At 43.2% G+C, this 25,963-nt stretch overlaps 1 protein-coding gene across 2 annotated transcripts in view; it reads left to right on the forward strand.

Annotated features, from left to right (window-relative positions):
• ASIC1 (acid sensing ion channel subunit 1) overlaps positions 1-25,963 on the forward strand; it is a 360,279-nt gene that overhangs the window by 242,203 nt on the left and 92,113 nt on the right. The window contains exon 1 of one of the 2 annotated variants that reach the window (XM_077298059.1): positions 20,857-21,330. The exons of the other annotated variant lie outside the window; for it this stretch is intronic. Coding sequence (XP_077154174.1) covers positions 20,857-21,330 — 474 coding nt within the window. Of the gene's footprint in view, positions 1-20,856; positions 21,331-25,963 lie in introns of those variants that run through there. 2 annotated transcript variants of the gene reach the window in all.

The following is a 25,963-nucleotide window of genomic DNA, read 5'->3' on the forward strand; positions in this document are numbered from 1 at the left end:
AGATGGCGGCACTATATGGCGGTACTACGCCTGAATAGACCGGTTCAGTCACCCGGTCTGTGCAGGAGCGAAACATGTTGCTTCAGAGTCTCCGGGATTAAGGTAATGCTGTGCTCTGTTAACCTCACAGAGGATCACAGCTCACTAACGGAGCAGGTAGCATACAGTGGTCGTTCAATCAGCAACAGCACACAAACAACTCCTCTCCGGAGGTGCCGGAATTCTAGTGGCTATACGCCAGCCCTAAATTCACACACACAAACTCCTCTCCGGAGGTGCCGGAATTCTAGTGACTATACAGCCAACCCTGAGCACATGCTGACACAGACCACAAAGTAGCTTAGCTCATAAACATAAGTTGATACTAGCGCATGGCCGTGCGGCCATGCAAACTTTTTATAGAGAAATCTCTCCAGGACCTTCCTAATGGTCCAATAGGAACTGCTTCAGGACCTGAGCATGTGACCCCCGACCTCCAATGAGAGGTCGCCCTTTGGGCATGTTCAGTAGCGGAAAAGCAGGACTTAGTCCCAGGAGTGTCTTCTGTTGTGAATTTACCTTTTTGGCTCCCTCTAGTGGTTACTAGTGATTTGACTCTGGGAATGTCTGCCATCCCTTGTATGCTCACCTGGGTCGTTAGGTCAGGGGTGTTGCTATATAAGCTCCCTGGACCTTCAGTTCAATGCCTGGCAATGTTGTAATCAGAGCTAATCTGTTGTGCTCTTGTCTACTGATCCTGGTTCCTGCTAGATTAAGCTAAGTCTGCTTTCTTGCTTTTTGCTATTTGTTTTTGTTTGCATTTTTGTCCAGCTTGTACATAATCTGTATCCTAACCTTGCTGGAAGCTCTAGGGAGGCTGGAGTTCTCCCCCCGGGCCGTTAGACGGTTCGGGGGTTCTTGAATTTCCAGTGTGGATTTTTGATAGGGTTTTTGTTGACCATATAAGTTATCTTACTACATTCTGCTATTAGTAAGTGGGCCTCTCTTTGCTAAACCTAGTTCATCTCTGTGTTTGTCATTTCCTCTTACCTCACCGTTATTATTTGTGGGGGGCTTGTATCCAACTTTTGGGGTCTATTCTCTGGAGGCAAGAGAGGTCTTTGTTTTCCTCTTCTAGGGGTAGTTAGTCCTCCGGCTGGCGCGAGACATCTAGCGACCAACGTAGGCATGTTCCCCGGCTACTTCTAGTGTTGGCGTTAGGAGTAGATATATGGTCAACCCAGTTACCACTGCCCTATGAGCTGGATTTTTGTACTTCGCAGACTTACTTGTTCCTCTGAGACCCTCGCCATTGGGGTCATAACAGTTTGCCAGGCCAGTATTAAATGTTAAATGCATTGCAGAAGCGGGATTATAAGAAAGAAAATTCTGAGTTTTTTTTTCTCTTTCTCATTTTTTTTTCTTTTCCCCTTTACCTCTGAGTGGCTTGTGTTTGCTGCAGACATGAATGTCCAGACCTTGATTACAGGTGTGGACCAGCTTACTGCTCGTGTGCAGGGCATACAAGATTATGTTATCAGAAATCCTATGTCAGAACCTAAGATACCGATTCCTGAACTGTTTTCCGGAGACCGATTTAAATTTAGAAATTTCAGGAATAATTGTAAATTGTTTTTGTCCCTGAGACCCTGTTCATCTGGAGACTCCGCTCAGCAAGTGAAAATTGTTATTTCTTTTTTACGGGGCGACCCTCAGGATTGGGCCTTCTCGCTGGCGCCAGGAGATCCGGCATTGGCTGATATTGATGCGTTTTTTCTGGCGCTCGGTTTGCTTTATGAGGAACCCAATCTTGAGATTCAGGCAGAAAAAGCCTTGCTGGCTATGTCTCAGGGCCAGGACGAGGCTGAAGTGTATTGCCAAAAAATTTCGGAAATGGTCCGTGCTGACCCAGTGGAACGAGTGTGCATTGGCTGCAAATTTCAGAAATGGCCTTTCTGAAGCCATTAAGAATGTGATGGTGGGTTTTCCCATTCCCACAGGTCTGAATGATTCCATGGCCCTGGCAATTCAAATCGACCGGCGGTTGCGGGAGCGCAAAACCGCAAATTCCCTCATGGTGTTGTCTGAACAGGCACCTGATTTAATGCAATGTGATAGAATCCTGACTAGAAATGAGCGGAAAATTCATAGACGCCAGAATGGCTTGTGTTACTACTGTGGTGATTCTACACATGTTATCTCAGCATGCTCTAAACGTCTTACTAGGGTTGTTAGTCCTGTCGCCATTGGTAATTTGCAACCTAAATTTATTCTATCTGTAACTTTGATTTGCTCACTGTCATCATATCCTGTCATGGCGTTTGTAGACTCAGGTGCTGCCCTGAGTCTGATGGATCTGTCATTTGCCAAGCGCTGCGGTTTTGTTCTGGAGCCATTAGAAAATCCTATCCCTCTTAGGGGTATTGATGCTACGCCTTTGGCAAAAAATAAACCGCAGTTTTGGACACAGGTTACCATGTGCATGACTCCAGAACATCGGGAGGTGATACGTTTTCTTGTTCTGCATAAGATGCATGATTTGGTTGTTTTGGGTTTGCCATGGTTACAGACCCATAATCCAGTCTTGGACTGGAAGGCAATGTCGGTGTTAAGTTGGGGCTGCCATGGAATTCATGGAGATTCCCTGCCCTTGTCTATTGCTTCTTCTACGCCTTCGGAAGTTCCGGCGTATTTGTCTGATTATCAGGATGTCTTCAGCGAGTCTAAGTCCAGTGCACTGCCTCCTCATAGGGAATGTGACTGTGCAATAGATTTGATTCCTGGCAGTAAGTTTCCTAAGGGGAGACTGTTTAATTTGTCGGTACCTGAACATACCGCGATGCGTTCATATATCAAGGAGTCTCTTGAGAAGGGGCATATCCGTCCTTCTTCTTCCCCTCTTGGTGCGGGATTCTTTTTTGTGGCCAAAAAGGACGGATCTTTGAGGCCTTGTATTGACTATCGGCTTTTAAACAAGATCACTGTCAAATTTCAGTATCCTTTGCCGCTGTTGTCAGACTTGTTTGCCCGGATTAAAGGTGCCAAGTGGTTCACCAAGATAGACCTTCGTGGTGCGTACAACCTTGTGCGCATTAAGCAAGGCGATGAATGGAAAACCGCATTCAATACGCCCGAAGGTCATTTTGAGTACTTGGTGATGCCATTTGGGCTCTCTAATGCACCTTCAGTTTTTCAGTCCTTCATGCATGACATTTTCCGGAAGTATCTGGATAAATTTTTGATTGTTTACCTGGATGATATTCTGTTTTTTTCTGATGATTGGGACTCGCATGTGGAGCAGGTCAGGATGGTTTTTAAGATTTTGCGTGAAAATTCTTTGTTTGTTAAAGGCTCAAAGTGTCTCTTTGGTGTACAGAGGGTTCCCTTTTTGGGGTTCATTTTTTCCCCTTCTGCTGTGGAGATGGACCCAGTCAAGGTCCGAGCTATTCATGATTGGACTCAACCCTCGTCAGTTAAGAGTCTTCAGAAGTTCTCGGGTTTTGCTAACTTCTACCGTCGTTTTATCGCAAATTTTTCTAGCGTTGTTAAACCATTGACGGATATGACCAAGAAAGGCTCTGATGTAGCTAACTGGGCTCCTGCTGCCGTGGAGGCTTTCCAGGAGTTGAAACGCCGGTTTACTTCGGCGCCTGTTTTGTGCCAACCTGACACCTCACTTCCCTTTCAGGTGGAGGTGGATGCTTCGGAGATTGGGGCAGGGGCCGTTTTGTCGCAGAGAGGCCCTGGTTGCTCTACTATGAGACCTTGTGCCTTTTTTTCCAGGAAGTTTTCGCCGGCAGAGCGAAATTATGATGTGGGCAATCGGGAGTTGTTGGCCATGAAGTGGGCATTTGAGGAGTGGCGTCATTGGCTCGAGGGTGCTAAGCATCGTGTGGTGGTCTTGACTGATCACAAAAATCTGATGTATCTCGAGTCTGCTAAACGCCTGAATCCTAGACAGGCCCGCTGGTCATTGTTTTTCTCCCGTTTTGACTTTGTGGTCTCGTATTTACCAGGTTCTAAGAATGTGAAGGCCGATGCTCTGTCTAGGAGCTTTGTGCCTGATGCTCCTGGAGTCGCTGAACCTGTGGGTATTCTTAAGGAAGGAGTTATCTTGTCAGCTATTTCTCCTGATCTGCGGCGTGTGTTGCAGAGATTTCAGGCTGGTAGGCCTGACTCTTGTCCATCTGACAGATTGTTTGTGCCTGCTAAATGGACCAGCAGAGTCATTTCCGAAGTTCATTCCTCAGTGTTGGCAGGGCACCCGGGAATTTTTGGCACCAGAGATCTGGTGGCCAGGTCCTTTTGGTGGCCTTCCTTGTCAAGGGATGTGCGGTCATTTGTGCAGTCCTGTGGAACTTGTGCTCGAGCTAAGCCTTGCTGTTCTCGTGCCAGCGGGTTGCTCTTGCCCTTGCCTGTCCCGAAGAGACCTTGGACACACATCTCTATGGATTTCATTTCTGATCTTCCGGTGTCTCAGGGCATGTCTGTCATCTGGGTGATATGTGATCGTTTCTCCAAGATGGTCCATTTGGTTCCTTTGCCTAAGCTGCCCTCCTCTTCTGATCTGGTTCCTGTGTTCTTCCAGAACGTGGTTCGTTTGCACGGCATTCCTGAGAATATTGTGTCGGACAGAGGATCCCAGTTTGTTTCCAGGTTCTGGCGATCCTTTTGTGGTAGGATGGGCATTGATTTGTCGTTTTCGTCCGCTTTTCATCCCCAGACTAACGGACAAACGGAGCGAACTAATCAGACTCTGGAGGCTTATTTGAGGTGTTTTGTCTCTTCTGATCAGGATGATTGGGTGACCTTCTTGCCGTTGGCTGAATTTGCCCTTAATAATCGGGCTAGTTCCGCCACCTTGGTTTCGCCATTTTTCTGCAACTCTGGTTTCCATCCTCGTTTTTCCTCGGGACATGTGGAGCCTTCTGACTGTCCTGGGGTGGATTCTGTGGTGGATAGGTTGCAGCGGATCTGGAGTCATGTGGTGGACAACTTGAAGTTGTCACAGGAGAAGGCTCAGCGTTTTGCCAACCGCCGCCGCGGTGTGGGTCCCCGACTTCGCGTTGGGGATTTGGTATGGCTGTCTTCTCGATTTGTTCCTATGAAGGTCTCCTCTCCCAAATTTAAGCCTCGCTTCATTGGTCCTTACAAGATATTGGAAATCCTTAATCCTGTATCCTTTCGCCTGGATCTTCCGGTGTCGTTTGCCATTCACAACGTATTTCATAGGTCCTTGTTGCGGCGGTACGTTGTGCCTGTGGTCCCTTCTGCTGAGCCTCCTGCTCCGGTGTTGGTTGAGGGCGAGTTGGAGTACGTGGTGGAGAAGATCTTAGATTCTCGTCTCTCCAGGCGGAGGCTTCAGTACCTGGTCAAGTGGAAGGGCTATGGTCAGGAGGATAATTCCTGGGTGGTCGCCTCTGATGTGCATGCGGCCGATTTGGTTCGTGCCTTTCACACCGCTCATCCTGATCGCCCTGGTGGTCTTGGTGAGGGTTCGGTGACCCCTCACTGGGGGGGGGGTACTGTTGTGAATTTACCTTTTTGGCTCCCTCTAGTGGTTACTAGTGATTTGACTCTGGGAATGTCTGCCATCCCTTGTATGCTCACCTGGGTCGTTAGGTCAGGGGTGTTGCTATATAAGCTCCCTGGACCTTCAGTTCAATGCCTGGCAACGTTGTAATCAGAGCTAATCTGTTGTGCTCTTGTCTACTGATCCTGGTTCCTGCTAGATTAAGCTAAGTCTGCTTTCTTGCTTTTTGCTATTTGTTTTTGTTTGCATTTTTGTCCAGCTTGTACATAATCTGTATCCTAACCTTGCTGGAAGCTCTAGGGAGGCTGGAGTTCTCCCCCCGGGCCGTTAGACGGTTCGGGGGTTCTTGAATTTCCAGTGTGGATTTTTGATAGGGTTTTTGTTGACCATATAAGTTATCTTACTACATTCTGCTATTAGTAAGTGGGCCTCTTTTTGCTAAACCTAGTTCATCTCTGTGTTTGTCATTTCCTCTTACCTCACCGTTATTATTTGTGGGGGGCTTGTATCCAACTTTTGGGGTCTATTCTCTGGAGGCAAGAGAGGTCTTTGTTTTCCTCTTCTAGGGGTAGTTAGTCCTCCGGCTGGCGCGAGACATCTAGCGACCAACGTAGGCATGTTCCCCGGCTACTTCTAGTGTTGGCGTTAGGAGTAGATATATGGTCAACCCAGTTACCACTGCCCTATGAGCTGGATTTTTGTACTTCGCAGACTTACTTGTTCCTCTGAGACCCTCGCCATTGGGGTCATAACAGTCTTCTCACCGCTGAACAGTGCTGGTTACAATGGCTGAGTCTGAGAGATCAGCAGTAACCAAGCGCACAGTATCTGACAGAGCCAGACGCTGAGACCAACGTCTCCATTGAGCAGGTTCCATTGCGGCTGGAGAAGAATGGGAGACCGCAGCGGAGGTGGTTCGAGATTCCCCCTGTGCAGCGGTGGGAACTTGGCACCTAACACATGGCTCCACATCCCTATCCTGGTATGCATGGCCCCCTCATCCCTATCCTGGTCGGCATGGCTCCTCATCCTTATCCTTGTATGCATGGCTCCTTATCCCTATACTTGTATGCATGGCTCCTGATCCCTATCCTTGTATGCATGGCCCCCATCAAAAAACATTTTAAAAAAATAAACCATTATATTTACCGTTCTGTGCTCCCTCGGAGCGTCTTGTTCTGTTGCCAGCAGCTGCTTTATGCTTGTAAGCAGCGCATGGCAGGGACGTCATGCGCTGATTACAAGCAAAGCTTCCAGAATACTCACTGCTCTCCACGCCAAGATTATGTGCATGGTGGGCACTGAGTATTCTTTCCTATATAGTAGGGTGCACAGTGTCAGCCAAAGTCGCTGGCATCCGGCAGCAGCAGGTTGGTCACATCTGCAAGCATCTAAAGAGAAATGAATATTCACTTCTCTCCTCTCCCATGGGAATGGAGTGAAGTGAATATTCCTTTTTCTTAAGTAGCGGGCACACGTGACCGCTCAGCAGTTGCAGGAAGCCAGCGGATGCTGCTGACACTGTGAGCGCTATTACAGAGAGCAGCAGTGGGCACAGGAGTTAACCGTAGTACTCGGCTCCTGCCTCCTGTGACCTGCTGATACGCAACTGCCGCTCCCCCTCCATCCTTTGGGACCGTTTATTGATGGAAAAATATTTATGGCTCTTGGAATATTGGGAGGAAAAATGGAATATAAAAACTTGCCATGTTGGGAAGGGTTTCATATTCTGATCTTGCTCTTCTTTTTACCATTCACTTAATTATTCCTGGATGTCTACTTTAGCTTGTAAAAGGATTGCCTGATGACCCAATGTCATTCTTCCTGACCTTTGGACCCTCCCTGACCCGTCTATCCCTGCATATTTAGGTATGTCATCAATGTGAGATCACATCCAATACCTGGAATCCCAACTGGCCTGCTGAAATCTATAAGTGTAGTCTCACGCATTGCTTAGTGGATGCTGCCAAATAAAGCACTTTATCTCCCAGTCCCTTGAATGGGCCCCCACCAGTGCAGAACTGGTCAGCGGCCACTAAGCAATTTATGGGGCTGCTGTGTTTTGACTTGTAAATTGCTTATATGTGGCTGCTACCAGTGCAGATTTTAGCTGGCACCCCACCCATCTCATATTGATGACCTAACCCACAAATGGGTCATCAATTGTTAAGTCCTGGACAACCATGCGTTGCAAATACAGTATCTATGTTAAATACTTTACATTGATGGTTGATAGATGGGGTCTTGTCCCTTTAGTTTCAAAGTGGGTCTAATGTTACTGCGCTATTAACACAAGCGAATGGTCAAAGTTTCAGGCAATTCTAGAGAATCGGCAAAAGATTAATACATCTCTATTGATCCTGATGTACCATAGGAATAACGAGATACAAAACCCTTTTGCTGCAAGGTATCGATGTCTTAATTCTCTACGTTCTGACCATTGACCACATTAGTCAGCTGTTTCCCAGATTTTCTTTTAAAGTTTTAATTGTAATTCATTAATTCTAAAATTCTTCCATGAGGGAGACCACGAATCACCAGGATTAAAAAGCTTGGACTACCATAGCTCAGCATATATAAATGTACTGAGTCCTCGGGGAAATGTTTGTGTGTGTGTATCAGCCTCATCTACTTTTTTTTTTCCTAGTGCTGACGAAGGCTGTTTTAAAGCATGTAACTGAGAAGGAAAGGAGGGGGGCAAGTATATTTAATTTGGTTCTCCACTCTCAGCCTTGGGATTCAGTCCATTAACCCCTTCCCCACAGAGATACAGATTTGCTACAGGACTCTAGAGAGCAGAAGACTAGCAGATTTAATCTCACTGAGATTTAATTAAAAAATATTCAAGACTCAGAGTGTATGGGGTTGAACACTGCGTTATTGAAAATGTCAACCATTTTTAAGATGAGAAGTTGCGTGCAGAAACTCTGGGGTTGTAAATGAATTGCTGCCCTGTCAGACAAAGAAGTGCTAAATGGATAAAAAAAATAGAATCATTTAATATAATCTATATTTCATAACTTTTGGCTGCAAAACTTCAAGTCGCTGATCATGATAACAGTTTTAAGACCTATCGCCCCCAGCAAGCCACTCAGATAGTAGCTGGTAAAATATGTCTTCCCACCAGAGCTCTGTGCCCCCTCCCCCAACTCACAGGTTATTATAATGAATAATACAGCTTTTTATGCAAGGGTGGCATTTCTTGTGTTTTCAATGCTCCCTGGAGGATAAATGAGAACACGAACTACACATATCAAATCTAAGTCTTTAGCTGGGATTTCAGATCACCCAAAATGGCTCTTCTCCCAGTCTAAAATAATTCCAATTAACCAAGGTGCACAATCTATTAAAAACATTACAGCATATCCTCTTTTAATAAACACCCTCATTCACATCCTGATTTATTGGAATATTGGTCTTTCCAGCTGAAATACAATTACAGAGAAATATATTCATTTCATCATATTGTACTGCACTTACACAGCCCACGGGTGATTAGGAGGACGACTATGAGCAAAGAAAATGTTATGTCAAGAGGCTTTCTCTAAGGCGTGCGGCTAGAATAAGCACAGCCCCGTGGCACAGGCAAGCAAAGCATCCATTTCTGAGTGTCTCCAAGTTCCTGCACGGGAGGTCAGGCCTGAAATGCCTCCATATCAGTGTGCAGGCTGTAAATGCCACTATACCAGGCGTCCATATAGCAGTGCCTCACCAGGGTTGCCAACTTGTCGTCTTACTTTTTCTGTGGGTGTGCTGGGTTAACACAGTGTCTGTAAATTGAGATTCTGGTTTTGTCTTTTATCCTAAGTCATGTAACAAGGTTCGTTAAAGGGTTGACATTGACTGTTAGGATTGCTACTTCCAATAGGTTCACTAGAGTTCTAGTCCTCTTCCTCTCTGAAGAGACAATTTGGGTTAACACACGTAATATTGTCCCCTCGCCTTCATGGTGTTTGGTGGCGTTCACCGTTGTGTTGGTGTGGTGGAGGGAGGCAGGAGAGTCAGCAGGTGGTCTTAACAGTAAACCATGTGAAACTTTACTTAGACAACAGCAAAAAAGGTAGATAGTCATCGATGGCATTACATGTTTCAGATGACCAAAGTTCCGAAGACAGGCACATGGTAGCAGATACAGGAAACGGTACGTATGAGGTGAAATGAACAGCAAGTTCAGTCAGAGCTTATCCTGAGGTCCAAGCTGCCACAACGCAGTTTTTATCCATCCCACCAGGATGACGTTCCCCAGTGGACCACAACATTCCTGCTCCCTCTAACCTTCATTGTTTTGTAAGATGCCTGTATTCTCATCCACGTTATGGGGGACCACCCTCCGGGACAGTACTCCTGAGTCCATAGCATACGATTTCCATTATGCTAAGCGTGCCCTGGAGGCCCAGGGAATTCCTTCAACCCCTCTTGTGCTAGTCCTTAGGCTATTCTTGTTTTCTTCAGGTGAGTTCATCACTATACGGCCCACTTGAACGGGGAAATCATTCCCTGACATGTTTTTTGGCAATCCTCTGGGTAGGCTCTAACTGATCCCCAACTCTATTCTATGATTGCAGCAGTTTTGGTACACCCAGCTCCACCCACCAAACTAATGTCCTAGTTAACCAGCTCAGTGAGGAGTTTATCTATTTAACTACCTGAGATGGTGTAATAATTGCTGAATCCTAGTGACACACAAAGTAATAATACACATCATCAAAACAGTGCAAAACTTGATTATTAGAAATAACACAATAAAACACTATGGTAATACCCAACTCTGCTGTACAACTCATTCATTGTATTCTGTAAAGTGATGATAATTACAGTCATAATAATCTATATAAGTTTCTTCAGCTTGAAAAAAAATTACAGATACTTTAAAAAAAAAAAAAAAAAAAACAGCCAAAAAAGTGCCCTATTTTTCTTGAAGATCTCGGAATTTCTGAACTGTAGGCAACACTGTGCCTCACCCGTAGATGTGAAAACAAAAGCGAGTGTAATTGAGGTTGGCATCTGACAGTGATCGCTTACCTCTTCCTCTCCGTATAGGGTGGTGAGGAAGGAGCTGATGGAGTGTAGAACATGCTGTCCGAGGCAGGGATGACACACACACTATGAGTTGATAAAATATTTTTATTTTTTTACTGTAAGGGACAATCTGGCCTTGAAAGGCTAACCACAGCAAAAGGCACCATGCTCCAAGTGATGCATGAAGACACGTATCATTATTTATTTACATGGTGGCTTTGGTTCAGTCAGATGCTTTCATGGCTTTGGGATTCCTGTCTTTCTTGAGCTGTATTATCACTCAGGTCTTGGTTGTTGCATTGGTCACCCCTCTTAGGTCCTGGTCCTCATTCTAGGTCTCTACTACCATAATTATGGACGATCTGATCTGTCTATTTTGGCTCACTCTCCATGTTGTACTATGAAGATATTTTTCCCTGCAGTATAATACAGTGGTTGTTAGGGGTCTATCCCACCACATGGACTATGAAGGCGTTAAGTTCTGCTGGAAAATAAAAACTCTGGAACTTTTATCTTAAAATCTTGAGGATAAGCTGCTGATTTTACTTTTTTTGCTGTTTGTTCCTGGTTCTTAAAACTATGAAAAAGCCACAATAATTAGCTTTTTAGTCTTCAGCGTAACTGAAAAAGCAAAACATTCATGAATTACATCCAATAACTCTTATAGCCCTTTATGCTTTGTCGTTGTATATGGTTTACATCCATCAATCAGCTTTTATGAAGTGTGAATAAAAGGCTTTAGTTTGCTGTTTACCAGAAGTATCAGTTTAATTTCCCTTTATTTCTTATGTATATCTTCTGCACACAGTTATTAGTAGTCATTCTGCACAGCAGCCAATTTCTGCTCATAGCTTCATGATGTACTAATAGACCAGCTTCTCTATTTCTAAATAATACACATGTTCCAAATTATTCTGCAAATGATATTTTTCTTGGATTTTCCTAAATGGTCGGTGCAAATGACAGTCAGTCTAAGGCTAGTTTCACACTAGTGTTTTGAGGAGCTGCGGAGGGCTGCGGACTTCCTCCGTGAAGCCCCGCCCTTGGCCGCACCTCCGCTGCTAGCTCCGCCTACTTCTGCATGCATCCTACATGCGGCCTGCGTACCTATATTTAACATTAGGTACGCAGGTCGTGCGGCTGTATGCGGATGCTTCCACATGGGTCGTTTTGACGATGCGGAGAAAAAAAGAAATTGCTACCAACTGCGTCCTACACTGGTCGCCGCATCGTCAAAATGACGCATGCAGAAGCATCCGCATACAGCGGCACGACCTGCGTACCTAATGTTAAAGATCAGTACGCAGGCCGCATGCAGAAGTAGGCGGAGCTAGCGGCAGAGGTGCGGCCAAGGGCGGGGCTTCACGGAGGAAGTGCGCAGCCCTCCGCAGCTCCTCAAAACACTAGTGTGAAACTAGCCTAATAAGAGTCATCACCGTTAGACTATACATCAAATCTAATTGAAGAAACCTCCCAATGATAACAGTATAATCTCCAATATTAATAAAAACTCACAATGCACTGTTCCAAATTAGGCACAGTAGAATTTCTAAACATTTGATATGTTTTATAGAACTGAAAATGCTCATTTGTGGAATTTGCAGCATTAGTAGGTCACATTCACTGAACAAAAAAGCTATTTAACTCCAAAACATCCTAACAGGCCAAGTTACGTGTTAACATAGGAGCCCTTCTTTGATGTCACCTTCACAATTCTTGCATCCATTGAACTTGTGAGTTTTTGGAGAGTTTCTGCTTGTATTTCTTTGCATGAAGTCAGAATAGCTTCCCAGAGCTGCTGTTTTGATGTGAACGGCCTCCCACCCTCATAGATATTTTGCTTGATGATACTCCAAATGTTCTCTATAGGGTTGAGGTCAGGGGAAGATGGTGGCCACACCATGAGTCTATCTCCTTTTATGCCCATAGCAGCCAATGACTCAGAGGTATTCTTTGCAGCATGAGATGGTACATTGCCATGCATGAAGATTATTTTGCTCCTGAAGGCAAGTTTCTGCTTTTTTGACCATGGAAGAAAGTTGTCAGTCAGAAATTCTATGTATTTTGCAGAGGTCATTTTCACACCTTCAGGAACCTTAAAGTGCCCTACCAGCTGTTCCCCATGGTTCCGGCCCAAAAACATGACTCCTCCACCTCCTTGCTGACGTCGCTGCCTTGTTGGGACATGGTGGCCATTCACCAACCATCCACTACTCCATCCATTTGGACCATCCAGGGTTGCTCAACACTTATTAGTAAACAAGACTGTTTGAAAATTAGTCTTCATGTATGTCTGGGCCCACTGCAACCATTTCTGCTTGTGAACACTGTTTAGGGGTGGCCGAATAATAGGTTTATGCACCACAGCAAGTCTTTGAAGGATGCTACACCTTGAGATTCGAGGGACTCCAGAGGCACAAGCAGCTTCAAATATCTGTTTGCTGCTTTGTAATGGTATTTTGGCAGCTGCTCTCTTAATCCAATGAATTTGTCTGGCAGAAACCTTCCTCATTATGCCTTTATCTGCAAGGAACTCTGTGCTCTGTTTCAGTCACAAATCTCTTCTTCACAGTATGATGATCACTCTTAAGTTTTTGTAAAATATCTAATGTTTTCATACCTTGTCCAAGGCATTGCACTATTTAACGCTTTTCAGCAGCAGAGAGATCCTTTTTATTTCCCATATTGCTTGAAATCTGTGGCCTGCTTAATAATGTGGAACATCATTTTGAAGTAGTTTTACTTTAAATAGAATCACCTGGAAAACTAATTATCACATGTGTTTAAGATTGATTTCAGTGATCCATTGAGCCCTGAGACACAATACCATCCAGCAGTTTATTTGAAAAACAAAACAATTACATCTTTGTGACACTTAAATCCAATTTGCATAATAATTTGGAACATGGTGTATTTTATCTATACACTACAACGGGACTGTCCCCTACTAGTAGCCGCATTACAAAGCTACGATGAAGATTGGCATCAGAGAAAAACAGTAGCACTGAAACTGGCAGGGAATCTGAGCAAACAGCGCACTCCAACAATCCCAGCCAGCATCTGTGCAGTGCTTACAAGCTCAATATAAAAGAACTTGTAAGCACTGTGCATGTTCGGCCACTACTGCTAGACCGCTGCTAACCATAGCTAAACAATTGTAATCAAAAACACAAAAAGATAGAAAAAAATAAAAGTGAAATTATTATGGGAAGGGTGCATACATTTTAGTGAGTAATAAATATGATTGTATTTACAAGCAGTTTCCAATTCTAACAATCTTTTACGATATGAATAGCCCTGTTATGTCTTATCCTTCTTTGTGTTAAGCACTACTTTTTTTCTAATTACAATAATTCCAGTAGTCTGAAGGGGATTTCCACTGCTAGGATAACCCTTCTTAACCAAATGTTCGGCCCCAATAAAATAATAAAGCCTATACTCACCTCCAGTGCCAGCTCCGTTCCAGCGGTGTCAGCACTCGTGGTGGAATGGCACCTGGTGCCTGGTACCCAGTCAGTGCTGACTTCACTGTCTCCTCCTTCGGACAAACTGAACAAGAACAGGAAGTCCAGGCTGCAGCTGCTCCTGGACTTCCTCTTCATGTTCAGATTGTCCAAAGGTGGAAACAGTGACATTAGCGGTGATTGGGCTCCGGTATCACATGTCACAACACTGCATCATAGCCCCAGGGTGAGTGAGTGCCGATACCGTGAGAGCAGTGCCGGCATGGAAGGTGAGTATAGGCTGTATTATTTTATCGGGGCTGGACATCTGTTTAAGAAGGGGTTGTCCTAGTAGAGGACTACCCTGTTAAGCACATGTGCTTCCAACTTATTCCTGAACTAGCATGCATCTTCCCTAACTGTTTCTGACTGGGTCTATCGGAATATCAGTCTGCGATCACCGCAGTTAGGTCCTTTAGTAAACTATACAGCAGTGATGGCGAACCTATGACACGCGTGTCAGTGCTGACACGCGTAGTCATTTTCAGTGACACGCCGGCCGCCGGCCGCGGCCCCATAGAAATTGCTTCTTTCCCAGGGTCTGAAGGAGAGGAAACTCTCCTTCAGGCCCTGGGAACCATATTAATGTGTAAAATAAAGAATTAAAATAAAAAATATTGCTATACTCACCTCTCCGACGCAGCCTGGACCTCACCGAGGGAACCGGCAGCGTTGTTTGCTTAAAAGCCGGGACTTCACGTAAGGAAGGAAAACCGCGATTTTTAAGCAAACAACGCTGCCGGTTCCCTCGGTGAGGTCAAGGCTGCGTCGGAGAGGTGAGTATAGCAATATTTTTTATTTTAATTCTTTATTTTACACATTAATGTTGTTTCGATACCGATACCCGATACCACAAAAGTATCGGATCTCGGTATCGGAATTCCGATACAGCAAATATCGGCCGATACCCGATACTTGCGGTATCGGAATGCTAAACAATGGCATCCGATCCGATTTTTTATCGGATCGGATGCCATGCAGGAGGTCTGTGGGTCCAAACAACAGAGCTCCGGTGCAGAGCGTCTAGGCCTGGGACTTCCGGTAGGCCAGGCGCAGCTCCCGGAAGTCCCAGGCCTCTGCGTCGGATCTGTGTTGTTTGGGCGACATTGCGCTGCTCCCTGCTGCGCCGACCAGAAGTCCCAGGCTGCACTTCTGAGGCCTGAGGAGATAGCTGTCCGGAGGCCCTGTGATTGCTGTCTGCAGGCAGCAACCATCATCCAGTGAACTGTGGGGTGTCATTGGCCAATTTTACTAAGATAAGTGAGGGGGAGGCTGGAAGAGGCCTGTGCTATGGGTGCCGTTTCCCGCCATTAGGAACGCCATCTTGCAGTACAGACTCCATTTCACCACCATTACTGTTTGTGGTGCATCCTTATTAACCCCTATTTCTGCTAATTGCAGGGCTAACTATAAATATTCTCTCATGGAGAAGCCACAAAATAAGAAACCAAAGTTGAGTAAAGGGAGTGGTAGTTGCAGTAGCCGACCCTTTCAAGAGTCATGGACTGAGATGTACGGCATTATAGAAAAAAATGGCAGATCATTTTGCGTTCTATGTAGTGAAACGGTAGTAAGCAGAACGTGGAATGTAAATAGACATTTTGAAACTAATCATTCCCAGCTCTTGAAAAAAAGTGAGGATGAAAGGAAGGAATACATTTCCAGGCAGCTACACCTTCATAAGAGCCAATCTAATTCCATCCTTAAATTTGTAAATAGCTCTACAAATTTAACATCTGCAAGTCTGAGCATTGCTCACTCCATAGCTCAGCATGGAAAAGCACTCAGTGAGGGAGAATTTATTAAAGATACTCTCTTAAGATGTGCACTAGTTCTGTTTCATGATATGCAGAATAAAGATGCAATTAAGAAAATATCTGAGTTACCACTGAGTAGAAATATCATAAAAGACCGAATAATGAGACTGAACGCAAACTTACAACATCAATTAAAGAGAGACATAAGTAATTGTAAATATTTTTCGATCTCTCTTGATGAAACTACTGATGTCACATCACATGCTCAGTTGGCCATTATTGGTCGATATTCTGATGGTCTCACAATGAGAGAAGAGTTGATACAGTTAGTATCAGTGCCAACAAGTACATCAGGAAGTGAAATATGTAAGGTTGTTATGCAAACATTCTGTGACCTAAGCATTGATATTTCTAAAGTTGTGTCAGTGACGACAGATGGGGCACCAAACATGGTGGGGAAAAAAGTCGGATTTGTTAAATTGTTTACGGAAGGTATTGGACATCCGATTGTGCCTTTTCATTGCATTATCCATCAGGAGGCTTTATGTGCCAAAGCAGGATTCACTGACTTAAACGACTTAATGTCAGTTGTTACAAAAATAGTTAATTTAATAGCTGCTCGCCCCCTTCGCAAGCGAGAATTTTCTGCACTTTTACTGGAGGTTGATTCCACCTACAGTGAACTGCTGATGTACAATAATGTAAGATGGCTGAGCTGAGGCAAAGTTCTTGAGCGCTTTGTGGAGTGTTTTGAAGAAATTAAGGTATTTCTTGAGGATAAGGATCTGGGAAACTTTCCTCAGCTCTATGATTCTACGTGGGTCAACAACCTGATGTTTTTTACAGATCTCTCTGTTCATATTAATGAACTGAACTTAAAGCTACAAGGTTTTGGCAAAAGTATTGACGTTATGTTTGGATACATAAAAGCTTTTGAAAGTAAACTTAAAATTTTCAAGCGAGATGTAGAAACTAAAACTTATAAGTATTTTCCTCGAGTAACAAAGTATTTTGAGAAGGCCAGTGCAGCTGTACAAAATGAAATGGAACCCTTGCATATACAGTACCAGCATGTTTTAGACTCGTTACTTGACCAGTTCAGTGATAGATTTCATCAATTTAGAAGCCTAGAACAGACCATGAAAATAATTAAGTATCCTGATGTAGTAGTCTACAGTAGTTTGGAATTAAATGGTTTCCAGTGGATACAAATTGATGATTTGGAGATGCAACTTGCAGAATTTCAGGACAGCATCTGGGCTCAGGTGTTTGTTGACTTGAGGTCAAAGCTTGAGAATCTAGAAAGGTGCCGCTTGGAGAATCAAGAGGAGTGCCGCTATGAACAGGAAATTTGGAGTGCCTGGAATAGGTTACCAGACACTTTTAGCACCCTGAAAAATATAGCAATGGCTTTACTCACTATTTTTCCCTCTACCTACTTTTGTGAGACCTTATTCTCAGCATTAAATAATATCAAAACCAACAAAAGAAACAGATTGACAGATGAACTTAGTAGCGCTTGCTTGGGCTTGAAGTGTACAAAATACCAACCTTCAATTGAACATTTAGCTAGTGAAATTCAGCAACAAAAAAGTCACTAAATTTAGTGATGGCGAACCTGTGGCAGTCCAGCTGTTGCAAAACTACAATTCCCATCATGCCTGGCCATTCCAAGCAAAAGCTTTGGCTGTGAAGACATGATGGGAATTGTAGTTTTGCAACAGCTGGAATGCCACAGGTTCGCCATCGCAAGAATTCCCCCTCCCCCTCACTTATCTTAGTTCACGGCACCCCACACAAGTTAAATAATAGCAAGAGCAAGACCAACAAAAGAAAACAACTGACAGATGAACAAAGAAGTCACTAAGCAGGTAAGTTAAATAATTATAATTATACATATTTGTTATTTAAACTATACATGTCGCAAAATTATGTTTTTTTATCAAGGTGACACACCACCCAAGTTATGCTCGGTTTTTTGGCGAATTTTGACACACCAAGCTCAAAAGGTTGCCCATCACTGCTATACAGTATGTTCATTGGAAATTATGGCATTTGTTTGACAGATACAAAAAATAAGTCATAATCTGGAACAGAAGGAAGCATTACAAAGGAAAATGACTGTAATCATTATACATGGCAGATTGGATTTGTTAGTAGAGCAAATGTTGTTGTGCCAGTAAGTGTAGGCCTGGTATACCAACATACACATGTTATTAAAATTTTCCTGATGTCCGTTTTTTTCCATAGTGATTGCATTGCTTGACCATTACTAGCTATTTGATGGTTGTCACAGACCTGGCCCCATGATTAGCAATGAACAGTAACATTAAGAGTAGCTATGAAGCATGGGAAAAACTTTGGGGGGAAGCGGAGTTTCCACTCATATGTGGACCCTGTAGCCATAGGCTATGTTTGCACATTGCGATTTGCAGCTTTTTTTATGCATTTTTTAATTAAAATATCCAGCTGTGTTTCACAGTACCAGCAAAGTCTATTAGATTTCAGAAATCTCATGCGCACACCTTGATTTTTTTTTTCCTGACGGTTTTGTCAAAGAGCTGCGTTTTTGCAAAATGCAACATGTCAATTCTTTCAGCACTTTTGCAGGATTTTTCATCCATTGAAAGCAATGGGTAATGCAAAATATGCTGCAAAAATGCAGGTGTCAGGTTTTGCTGCTTTTTGGATCCAAAACCTGATGAAGTTGAATCAGATTATTTTTTTATGCACTAAATTTTATCAGAATGCACAAGAGACAAATGTACCCTGACAAAAACGCAGTAAAAAAAACACCAAAAACAAACACTCAGCAAAACCTGCTTTTTTCACCTTGTTTCTTTACTGCCAAGAGAGCAGGTTTTGACTTTTGGAAAAAAAAACACATCAAAAACGCAACATGTGAGCGTAGCCTTAGGTTGCTCTCTGCTCCATGCGAGAAAACAAGTAATATTGATTTCACATGATAGTTTGAAGGACATGCTCCAGATGATGCATTGGGACCCAGTATGTCCAGTTTTTGGACAACCCCTTCTGAACCCCTATGTTTCCCCCCACTGAAATAATATAATGAGAACAATAAACAAGGAGAGCAAAATGTGTGAAACCTGGTGATTAAGTGGATTATCAAACAGTTGTCAAGTGGCCACTCACCTAATGGGGTTGTGCACCCCTGCACAACCCCAGTTTGTGCTTGAAGGGATGATCCCTGAGAATTGTTGGATACTGCCATGCCCTGCCACTGCTGGCCAGCACTTCCGGGTTCTGGTCACGTGATCAGAAAACAGGATACGCGCAGGACACCGCAGGTCCTTAAGCTGGGAAGTGTGGATCCAGCATAGCCCGGACACCGCAGGTCCTTAAGCTTCTCAATGGAATTGACTATGCTCGTAGCTGCTCCTGCCGCAAATCCTCAGGAGGAGGGATGTAGAACGATGAATGAGAAAAAAAAGTTGTAGCGGTCTGTGGAGTGCTGAGATAAGGGATAATTATAGGGACAGCAATCTGGTTAACGAACCTTTAACCCTTCGATCTCCACAATGCCTTTCGATAGCATAACACTATCTTCATCAAGGTTAATAAAGGTTTGTTAACAAGATTGCTGTCCCTATAATTGATGCAGTAATTGATACAAAAGGAGCCCCCAACCAATTATTGAGTGCATTTAATGAACATACATTTGAGTAGGCCATCATTTCAGATTTTAAAATCCTTTTTCAAGCTGGTGTTATAAAGTATTCTAATTTTCTGAGATAATGAATTTGGGATTTTCATTGGCTGTAAGCCATAATCATCAACATTAACAGAAACAAACACTTGAAATACATCACTTTGTTTGTATTGACTCTATCTAATATATGAGTTTCACTTTTTGTATTGAAAAACTGAAATAAATTTACTTTTTGATGATATTCTAATTTTGTGAGATGCACCTATAAATTTTGACAGATATAAGGAATTATATTTGTTATATATCTGATGTCTCCACAAATACTAGATCTTTTAGAAGTTAGGCCACTACAGTAATTTTTTTAAGCAGGCTGTCTTCCTGGCTCCTGAGGTTTGGAACCGAGTTTATCTGACACAATGGCCGTCATCACGTTTTCAAACCGCATTTTTTATTTTTGAGAAGCTATAACTGCGCTCCGGCCTTTTGATAATTTCTTTGTCTTTGATTCATTCTATTATCTTAGATAATGCTATAAGGTTTTCCACGCATGCATCTCTACTGCTCAGATACTAGATAGATTTAGTCTTCCTAATGCAGCAATAAAGCTGAGATTTGATCAGTCCCCAGGGCCTGTGTAACATAACCTAAAGGACCTTCAGAACTTGCGATAAGAGTCTCCTGCTAAAACAGAGGGAAGAATTCACTTGTCCTTGATGCGATTTCTAACCAATAATACAGGAAACTAAATTCAGTTTCCCAGAGAAGGTAATGACAATTCTAAAGGGACATACCTAATATATGCCCCATCCTTTTGGAATTCTAATACCCTTATTTCCTTCAGCCCAATACAGCACCTCCCTTTCTACTGGAATCCTAATATATTATTGATGACTGCTCTCTTGGATCAGTATTCTGCCGCCTGCAGTGGCAGAGCGAGACTGGAACCATTCAGTGTTAGCATACGGTTGCTATCATCCCACCATAAAGGAATATGAGTAGTGTTCCTCCAGTCACTCCAGCATCTCAGATCATTTTAGATAACACAGAATAGAAACTGAAACTTCTCAAGACATCCTGTGGATCAAACAACTAAATATTATTGAATGGAGTGGGAAGAAGTCTCTTACCATGGAGAAGAGTGCATAGTCTTACTTTTTCATGGGAAGAACCTGTGAACCAAGCTGGTATCCCGTTATCTGTCTTCTATAGTAATTATCTCTTTTTTTAATTTTTTTGTGACACTCGGAGAAAGACTTCTTCCAGATCTAAACCTAAGAGATGCCAGTGCAGATATTCTGCACATTGTCTGTGTCTACAGGCAGGGGACATAAAAATAAAAGAGAAGATAAAGTGGATTGTGAAGAGATAGACATAACTGAGGAGAATGGCGGTGCCATGGATGCGGTTTCCTTTGCTGGCAGCTGCACTCTCCATGGACTGAATCACATTATCACTGAAGAACCTTGGGGAGTACGGCGTTTTGTCTGGGCCGGAGCCTTTTTAGTTTCCCTTTTTCTGTTCCTATCTCAGGTCTGGGAGCGTGTGGCTTTATACAGACAATATCCTTATCTCACCATAATCGATGAGATGGTGGCGACCAAGATGGACTTTCCAGCAATTACTTTCTGCAACTGTAATCGCTTCCGACCTTCTCAACTCTCTAGTTCTGAGTTATTATACCTATCTCCTCTGATAGGCTTTCCAGATGGTGATGGGGATGCAGCACTGGTTTCTGAACCATTTCGGGAAACTGGGGATGGTACATCTGACATGTTCACGATCACTCAACGCTCCTCACACCAGCTTGGTGAAATGATGTTAGAGTGCAAGTATCAAGGAAGAGATTGTGATGTTGAAGATTTTATCACGGTAAGACAATACATAATACCCGATGAATAAAATAATTTGGAGAAGCAAAATACCAATCCATGTAGTAGGACCGACCTACTATCTAATGTGTATATTGATGTCCTGACTCTCCCCTAAGAAGTGTTACTGGGTGAAAGAGGGAAGGGGCATGTTGAATTTGAACATGCCCTTGGCTTTGTTCTCATATGAGATAAGCTTCTGTCAGGGGAACCTGGTTGAAGTTTATCCCTTCTTCATATCAAGAACACATACATGCTGGGAGAAGCTGAGCATGAATGTATGGAGGAATCATAACAAATAGAAAGCTATCTAAGGTGAACCTTGGAACTATAAATGTGCAGTATGTCTAAATCCCTGGGGGAAAGTTGTGGATTTGGAAATACATTACCATGTAGGAATAGGAGGATTATTTGGATTCAGATTTTGGAATACTTGGTTGTAAAGACTCCAGAAGCAATGACTCAGTTGTGTGTTCTTGCTGAACTATCATAACAGTACTTTAAATACTATAGATGTTTTTGTGAAGATATTTGTGGCAATAGGAAATATCAGATAATAATACTGCAGGGTGTGTAGGGCACCTAGCTGAACAAGATACCAACAAGGGACAAGTACTGATAGAGTGAGCAAGATGAAAGTTCTCATTTTAAGATTTACTTTCCTGAATCATTTATTTATCTTCTGGTATATTTATGGGAGAATATCATTATTGGAAGCTCTGAGACGCTGCTTTTATTAGCCTGTGCTAACAGTATGTGGCTTCGCACTTTCAGTACATGGAATGGAAGTAATCTAATTAACTGTTGTATTATAAATATGGATGTTTCCACATTAGACTCAGCTGTGCATAAGGACATTATTACGCAAATAACTATTGTAAGATATAATTTCTAAATGTTACCTGATGGGTGAATTCATTGTTTGATTGCATGATTATTGCACAGCTACCAGTTTTCTTTCTCTCGCATAAATATATATATACATGTAGTCATGGCCAAAAGTGGCATGCTTGAAATTGTTCCAGAGTATTTCTCCCAGAAAAGTTATTGCAATTACACCTTTTGTTATACACATGTTTATTTCCTTTCTATGAATTGGAATTACATAAAAATGGAGGAAAAAAGGCAAATTGGACTTAACTTCACACAAAACCCCCAAAATGGACAGGAAAAAAATTGTTGGCTCCCTCAACTTAATATTTGGTTGCGCACTCTTTGGAATAAATAACTGCAATCAAATGCTTCCTATAACCACCAACAAGCTTCTTACACCTCTCATGCATGTATGGTATATACTGCCGATCTTGCAATTTATGATGCCTTATATCATACCGTCTATTGGCGTCTCCCGAAATGGTGTATGATCATATAGTGTCTAATTATTTGCACTATACAATGTTGTGCCCATATACCATCACTAGTGATGAGCGAGTATACTCGTTACTCGAGATTTCCCGAGCACATCGTAGCTGTATGATTTGCGGCTGCTAGCCAGCCTGAGTACATGTGGGGATTGCCTGTTTGTTAGGAAATTCCCACATGTATTCAGCCTGTCTAGCAGCAGCAAATCATGCAGCTACGGAGACAGGAACTAAATCTCCGAGCACATCCAAATACTCAGAGATCACCCGAGCATGCTTGGGAATCTCGAGTAACTAGTATACTCGCTCATCACTAACCAGCACCATATGGTGGAAAAATTATTCTTTCATACAGTTGCCCAAATAACAATCCTCTACAGAACTTATTCCATGGCTCCAGCCCAGGGGATCCTGTTTCAGTCTAGATCCCTGTACAGGAGTTAAAGGGTGAAGGCCTTGACAACCCCTGGGATCTTGTAAGGGGAGTGGCTAGTGCTAAACCTGTCCATGGTAGCCATTTTAGAGCTGCCATTTGACCTCTGACAGAACATCTTTACATTTCTCTTCCGAACTTCTTGGTTACTATGGGTCTGTTTGTGTGTGACAGGCATTGTTTTCTACTTCGTCTGTGAGTCCTTGCCCTTAGTGTCAGTGAATGTGTCAATGAACATCTCCAATTACAGCATTCTCATCCACTTAATGACCCATACTAATTAGATGAAAGTCATCCAAACCTGGCCGTATTCAGTGGGAACAACCTCCCAAGTACAGTGTATGGAACTTCCCAACTTTCCCATGGCAGATGACGCTGAGGAAGATGAGGATTGAGCAGTATGAACTCAAAAGCCAAATGCTTTTTGTTCTGACAGAAATGCCCTCCACTGACTTTCTCTCATCTCACCATTGAAAACACATGCACATTTGACTGAGCTGAATGTGTGTGGGGGAAGGCTGAAGAGAGAGCAGTTGAAAAAATGTGTGTTTGGCTAATATCTATTTAAGGCATCTTCTGACACAGCATGTGACTATATAAACAAACGTGAGCAGTATATTTTTTGTATGTTTTTTTTGCTCTAATTGCTTGCCTGTTCTGCCAGTCCTTCTTACGTAGTCCTGGCCCTGATCATACATAATGCATTTATTTATTTAATTTATTCACTTATATAGCGCCATTAATTCCAAAACTCATACAAAGTTTAGATGTTCTAGTAGGATCATAGAATGTTAGAGTCAGAAGGGACCTCCAAGGTCATTATGTCCAAACCCCTGCTCAATGCAGTATGCACTAAACCATCTCAGACAGATGTCTATCAAACCTCAGATTGAAAACTTCCATTGAAGGAGAACCCACCGCCTCTTGTGGCAGCCTGTTCCACTCATTGATGATCCTCACTGTCAAAACATTTACTCTAATATCTAATCTGTACCTACTTCCTTTCCATTTCATTCCATTGCTTATCATTTCCATGTGCAAATCAGAATAAGAATGATCCCTCTACACTGTGACAACCCTTCAGATATTTGTAGGCAGCTGTTACGTTTCCTCTTAGCCTTCTTTTTTGCAAGCTAAACATTCCCAGATCCTTTAATCTTTCCTCATAGGACATAGTTTACAATCCATTCACCATCCTGGTAGCTCTTCTCTGAACTTGATCCAGTTTTTTATATCTTTTTTAACATGCACAGAACTGGGCACAGTATTCCAGATGAGATCTGATCAAGGAGGAGTAGAGGGGGATAATTACTTCACGTGATCTAGACTCTATGCTTCTTTTAAAACATCCTAGAACTGTGTTTGCCTTTTTTGCTGCTGCATCACACTGTTGACTCATGTGCAGTCTGTGATCTATTAGTATACCCGTCTTTTTCATACGTTCTGTTGCTTAGTTTTAGGGTATGTGCACACGTTGCGGATTTGCCTGCGGATCTGCAGTGGGTGGGCCGCTGCAGATTCGCAGCAGTTTTCCATCAGGTTTACAGTACCATGTTAACCTATGGAAAACCAAATCCGCTGTGCCTATGGTGGGGAAAATACCAAGCGGAAACGCTGCGTTGTATTTTCCGCAGCATGTCAATTCTTTGTGTGGATTCCGCAGTGTTTTACACCTGCTCCCCAATAGGAATCTGCGGGTGTAAAACCACAAGTGAAATCCACACAAAAAACGCAGTGCGTTTTACCTGCAGATTTTTCAAAAACGGTGTGGAAAAATCCGCAATGTGGGCACATAGCCTAATTCCTCCCATTCTATAAATGTAATTTATGTTTTTCTTGCCCAAATGTAGAATCTTGCATTTCTCTCTGTTAAATACTATTCTATTAGTTGCTGCCCATTATTGAAGCTTATCTAGATAATTCTGAAGTCTTTCTCTGTCTTCTCTAGTGTTAAGGTACCGTCACACTAAGCGACGCTGCAGCGATACAGACAATGATGCCGATCGCTGCAGCGTCGCTGTTTGGTCGCTGGAGAGCTGTCACACAGACCGCTCTCCAGCGACCAACTATGCCGAGGTCCCCGGGTAACCAGGGTAAACATCGGGTTGCTAAGCGCAGGGCCGCGCTTAGTAACTCGATGTTTACCCTGGTTACCAGTGTAAAATGTAAAAAAACAAACACTACATACTCACCCTCTGATGTCTGTCACACGTCCCTCGCCATCCGCTTCCTGCACTGACTGAGCGCCGGCCCTAACAGCAGAGCGGTGACGTCACCGCTGTGCTGTCCTTTCACTTACGGCCAGCGCTCAGTCAGTGTAGGAAGCGGACGGCGAGGGACGTGTGACAGACATCAGAGGGTGAGTATGTACTGTTTGTTTTTTTACATTTTACACTGGTAACCAGGGCCGCGCTTAGTAACCCGATATTTACCCTGGTTACCATTGTAAAACATCGCTGGTATCGTTGCTTTTGCTGTCAAACACAATGATACACGGCGATCTGACGACCAAATAAAGTTCTGAACTTTAATCAACGACCAGCGATATCACAGCAGGATCCTGATCGCTGCTGCGTGTCAAACACAACGATATCGCTATCCAGGACGCTGCAACGTCACGGATTGCTAGCGATATCGTTTAGTGTGACGGCACCTTTAGCTATCCCTCCTAGCTTTGCATCATCTGCATAATTGATTAGTTTACCTTCCGTTCCCTTGTCTAGATCATTTATAAAAATGTTGAACAACACTGGGGCCAAGAGAGAGCCTTGTGGTACCCCACTTGAAAAACTCTTCCAATTGTATGTGCAATCATTTATTACCATTCTTTGAATACAATC

This window comes from Ranitomeya variabilis, chromosome 3, assembly GCF_051348905.1.
Source record: "Ranitomeya variabilis isolate aRanVar5 chromosome 3, aRanVar5.hap1, whole genome shotgun sequence".
NCBI classification, from domain to species: Eukaryota; Metazoa; Chordata; class Amphibia; order Anura; family Dendrobatidae; genus Ranitomeya; species Ranitomeya variabilis.